The sequence below is a fragment of the Salvelinus sp. IW2-2015 genome, unplaced genomic scaffold (genome assembly GCF_002910315.2).
Source record: "Salvelinus sp. IW2-2015 unplaced genomic scaffold, ASM291031v2 Un_scaffold5547, whole genome shotgun sequence".
In the NCBI taxonomy this organism is placed as follows: domain Eukaryota; kingdom Metazoa; phylum Chordata; class Actinopteri; order Salmoniformes; family Salmonidae; genus Salvelinus; species Salvelinus sp. IW2-2015.
The window spans coordinates 9,017-14,544 of record NW_019946812.1 but is presented as its reverse complement, the minus strand read 5'-3'; the positions used below and the strand labels follow the sequence as shown (position 1 = coordinate 14,544).

The 5,528-nt window shown below is 41.8% G+C and overlaps 1 protein-coding gene across 1 annotated transcript in view; it reads right to left on the bottom strand.

The window, feature by feature from the left end:
- Window positions 1-5,528, bottom strand: part of LOC112078326 (AT-rich interactive domain-containing protein 4B) — a 12,911-nt gene that overhangs the window by 4,329 nt on the left and 3,054 nt on the right. Inside the window, exons 2-4 of the mRNA XM_024144606.2 lie at window positions 4,298-4,451; window positions 3,519-3,591; window positions 884-978 (exon numbers count right to left, since the gene is read on the bottom strand). Of these exons, the coding sequence (XP_024000374.2) occupies window positions 884-978; window positions 3,519-3,591; window positions 4,298-4,451 (322 nt within the window). The remainder of the gene's footprint in view (window positions 1-883; window positions 979-3,518; window positions 3,592-4,297; window positions 4,452-5,528) is intronic.

Genomic DNA, 5,528 nt, shown 5'->3' with positions numbered 1-5,528 from the left:
TTCACATCAATACATCACAGGGAAACTACATTCACATCCAATACCATCACAGGAAACTACACCCATCAATATACATCACAGGAAACTACATCACATCAATACATTACAGGAAACTACATCACATCAATACATCACACGGAAACTACATCACATCAATCATTACACGAAACTACATCACATCAATACATCACAGGAAACTACATCACATCAATACATCACAGGAACTACATCACATCAATACATTACAGGAAACTACTTCACATCAATACATCACAGAGAAACTTACATCACATCAATACATCACAGGAATACTCATCATACATTACAGGAAACTACATCACATCAATACATCTACAGGAAACTACATCACATCAATACATCACAGGAAACTTACATCAATCAATACATCACAGGAAAACTACATCACATCAATACATTACAGGGAACTACATCACATCAATTACATCACAGAGAACTACATCACATCAATACATTACAGAAACTACATTACAGAGCACTACATCACATCAATACATTACAGAGAAACTACACATCACATGCAATACATCACAGGAAACTACATCACATCAATACATCACAGGAAACTACATCACATCAATACATTACAGGGAAGACAACATACATCATACACATACAATACATACAGGAAAACTAGCATCACATCAATACAATACAACGAAACTACATCACATCAATACATCACACACAGGAAACTACATCACATCAATACATCACAGGAAACTACATCACATCAATACATCACAGGAAACTACATCACATCAATACATCACAGGGTCCAATTAGAAGTGAGGGTTAAGATGTGGACCACCAATGAGCGTCATGATAAGTGTGTGGTACTCACATCGTGGAAGCCTCCCAGTTGGTGCACCAGTCTGTAGAGCTTGAAGAGGTCCAGGTTCCTGTAGCCCAGCACGGGCTTCTTGTTGATGGGGGTTCCTACAGCAGGATCAAAAACAACCTAAAGGTCAGTCCCTGAAAGCCCAGTGTAGTCTATCTCAGAAGTATTGCGCACGTTTTATTTGTGCTTCCCATGACTTTGTTTTATAAAACTCAGCAAAAAAAAGAAACGTCCTCTCACTGCCAACTGCGTTTATTATCAGCAAACTTAACATGTGTAAATATTTGTATGAACATAACAAGATTCAACTACTGAGACATAAACTGAACAAGTTCCACAGACATGTGACTAACAGAAATGGAATTATGTGTCCCTGAACAAGGGGGGGTCGAAATCAAAAGTAACAGTCAGTATCTGGTGTGGCCACCAGCTGCATTAACTTCTTATAGCTGCAGTGGCAGTATTGAGTAGCTTGGACGAAAAGGTGCCCAGAGTAAACTGCCTGCTCCTCAGTCCTAGTTGCAAATATATGCATATTGTTATTAGTATTGGATAGAAAACACTCTGAAGTTTTAAAACTGTTTGAATGATGTCTGTGAGTATAACAGAACTCATATGGCAGGCAAAAACCTGAGAAAAAAATCCAACCAGGAAGTGGGAAATCTGAGGTTGGTCGATTTTCAACCCAGCCCTTATTGAATACACAGTGGGATATGGGTCACTTCCTACGGCTTCCACTAGATGTCAACAGTCTTTAGAACCTTGTCTGATGCTTCTACTGTGAAGTGAAGGAGAGGGGATTGAGTAAGGTCTACCATGACCTGAACATGCGCTGACCATGCGCGTTCATGTGAGAGCGAGCTCTGTTCCATCGCACTTCTGAAGACAAAGGAATTCTCCGGTTGGAACATTATTGAAGATTTATGTTAAAAACATCCTAAAGATTGATTCAGTACATCGTTTGACATGTTTCTACTGACTGTTACGGAACTTTTTGACATTTCGTCTGCTTTTAGTGAACGCGCTTTGGATTTGTTTACCAAACGCGCTAACAAAAGTAGCTATTTGGACATAAATGATGGACACTACCGAACAAAACAAACATTTCTTGTGGAAGTGGGAGTCCTGGGAGTGCATTCCGATGAAGATCAGTAAAAGAAGATTTATAATGTTATTTCTGACTTTTGTTGACTCCACAATTTGGAGGGTAACTGTATGGCTTGCTTTTGTGGCTGAACACTGTTCTCAGATTATTGAATATTGTGCTTTTGCCGTAAAGCTTTTTTGAAACCTGACACAGCGGTTGCATTAAGAACAAGTGTATCTTTAATTCTGTGTAAAACATGTATCTTTCATCAAAGTTTATGATGAGTATTTCTGTTATTTGACGTGGCACTCTGCAATTCCTCCGGATATTTTGGAGGCATTTCTGAACATAGCGCCAATGTAAACTGAGGTTTTTGGATATAAATATGAACTTTATCGAACAAAACATATATATTGTGTAACATGAAGTCCTATGAGTGGGTCATCTGATGAAGATCACCAAAGGTTAGTGATTAATTTTATCTCTATTTTCTGCTTTTTGTGACTTCCTGTCTTTGGCTGGAAAATGTTTTTCTGTGATTTTGCGGTGACCTAACATAATCGTTTGTGGTGGGCTTTTCGCTGTAAAGCCTTTTTGAAATTGGACACTGTGGTGGATAACAAGAAGTGTATCTTTAAAATGGTGTGAAATACTTGTATGTTTGAAGAATTTTAATTATGAGATTTCTGTTGTTTGAATTTGGCGTCCTGGCACTTTCACTGGCTGTTTGTCATATCGATCCTGTTAACGGATGCAGCCCTAAGACGTTTTAAGTACTGCCAGTTCTTTGCTGTGAGATGTTACCCCACTCTTCCACCAAGGCACCTGTGAGTTCCGAGACATTCTGGGGGGAATGGCCCTAGCCCTCACCCTCCGATCCAACAGGTCCCAGACGTGCTCAATGGGATTGAGATCCGGGCTCTTCGCTGGCCATTATTTATGGTTCATTGAACAAGCATGGGAAACAGTGTTTAAACCCTTTACAATGAAGATCAGTGAAGTTATTTGGATTTTTACGAATTATCTTTGAAAGACGGGGTCCTGAAAAAGGGACGTTTCTTTTTTTGCCGAGTTTAGATGGGTTAGACATTTGCACAAAAAAAATGTCTAAAAACACTTTGTCATTATGGTGTATTGTATACAGATGGGTGAGAGAAAAAATAGTTTTAGAGTTTACACCTAAAATAAATCATACCAGTCCGAACTATTGACTGGTTCTGTATATATATATTTTTTAGGTGTAAAATGTGTATATTTATATTTGGAAAAGAGACCATGGCCTCAATGTCTTCCTGTTAGAATGAAGATTCCATCAAATCATCCAGTTACTGTCGGGCAGAGGAGGCTGGTGGGGGGAGCTATAGGAGGACGGGCTCATTGTAATGGCTGGGATGGAACGGTTATCAAATGTTTGCTGTGTCATTCAGTTCCATTTATTCCATTCCAGCCCATCTTCCTATAACTCCTCAAACCAGCCTCCTCTGCTGTCAGGTGCATGGTGGGAACATTAAGTTAAGGGGTTGAAAATGTTGCATTCTATAAACTGCAGACCTCTGTCCTCCATGAACTTGTACAGCTGCTGCAGGAAGTTGTCTCTCTCCTCAGGGAACGGCTCCACTTCCTCCTGCACACAGGAACAGGAAATAACAATAAAAGAGCTCAGCTTGGCTCCTCCCACTGCGAAAAGTGTATCATACCCTGGGCAATGTTTTACTATTTGACCGATGTATAGTTCTTCCTCTATCATTTTATCTACAGCGTGGAACGAAAGGGTCCTAGAATTTAACCTTGGGGGAGCCCTTTTCTCGTAAGCGGTCCAAACTGATTTTATGCCCTCCTGTGCCAACTTACGGCCTAAACTCAAAGGACACATCTCTCCAATGGCTTAAACTCAGGGTGAGCGTGCGAGGCGTTATTTGATTATTTTAGAATGCATTGTTTTGAATTATAATGACCCAAGCCGGGCGGGCGGGCGGTCCACTTTAACGCCTCATTCAATTAGAAGGTCTCTATTTAGCGTATTATCCCTGGTGCTGTAGTCACACAAAACAACAGACATGTCATTATTCACTCTTTTTCCTGCTCATTTGAATTGAAAAAGAGGTAGGTAACGGTTGAGGATTTACCGTACATGCTAAATTAGACCAACTCATCCACTTATGGAAACACAACATCTCTATCAGCAAAGATGACTGGACACATGGACTATCCTGCTGGCATACAGTCACTGCTCTGCCTGTCCCGTCCTTTCCACGCGCCCTCGCTCTGCCCGCCAACCCCCTTCTGGTGAGTTTCTCGCTTTACTCAGCAGGTTAATATGACATGTTTACCTCTTCCTCTTCTTCGCTGGCCTCTTCCTCCTGCTCTTCCTCCTCCTCATCTTCCTCACTGGTGGAACTCTCGTCTTTCACCTCAGTCCTCCAGGAGCCGGGCACCACCGCCTGATGCACAAACTCCACAGCCACAGCTCCCGCATGCCCAGCGCTGACACAACACACACGACACACACACACACACCAACCACCACACACACACATCACACACACACACACACACCACACACACACAACACCCACACACACACAGCACAATAACAGAATCATATAATTTGGAAATGCATTCCAGGTGACTACCATCATGAAGCTTGGTTGAGAAGAATGCCGAAGAGTGGTACAAAGCTGTCAGGGCAAAAGTGTGGCTACTTTGGAAAAATCTAAAATCCAACATAATATATATAATAAACACAACACTAAACAATAATATAAAACGGAACAATGTAAAGTGTTGGTCCCATGTTTCATTGAGCTGAAATAAAAAAGGCTTATTTCAGCTGAGCACCAAGAAGAAGAGACCGAGACACAGAGAGAGAGAGAGAGAGAAGAGAGAGAGAGAGAGAGAGAGAGAGAGAGAGAGAGAGAGAGAGAGTAAGAGAGAGAGAGAGAGGTAGGAGAGGTAGAGAGGAGGAGAGTAGATAAAGAGAGTCAGGGAGGAGAGTAGAGAGAGAAGAGAAGAGAGAAGAGAGAGAGGGAGAGAGAGACAGAAGAGAGAGAGGAGAGAGAGAGAGAGGGAGACACGAGACGAAGACGCAGCAGAGAGAACGAGACAGAGAGCAGATGGATAGACAGAAGAGAGGAGAAACAGAGAGAGAGAGACAGAGAGAGAAGAGGACAGAGAGAGAGACAGAGCAGAGACAGAGAGAACAGAGCGAGACAGAGACGAGAGAAAGACAGACAGACACACGACAGAAGACAGAAGCAGACAGACCAGACAGACAGACAGACAGACAGTCAGAGCTGGCAGCAGCCTTTCTCTCCAGCGGAGCACAGAATGCTTTTAATTTTTATATTTCTTCCTCCCGCCAGGTCCGAGAGAAGTGACACCGACAATGCCTGTATTCAACAAGGCTGAATTTACGCAGACAGCCCAATTATTCACAAAGATCTGATTCTTCATGGCCAAAAGAACAAAAGAGTGGCAAAGATCAGAATGTAATTTGCTGTGTAATTAGTCCTCAGTGCTGATCTCCAATCGATTGGTTTCTAGATAATGAACTAGATTGAT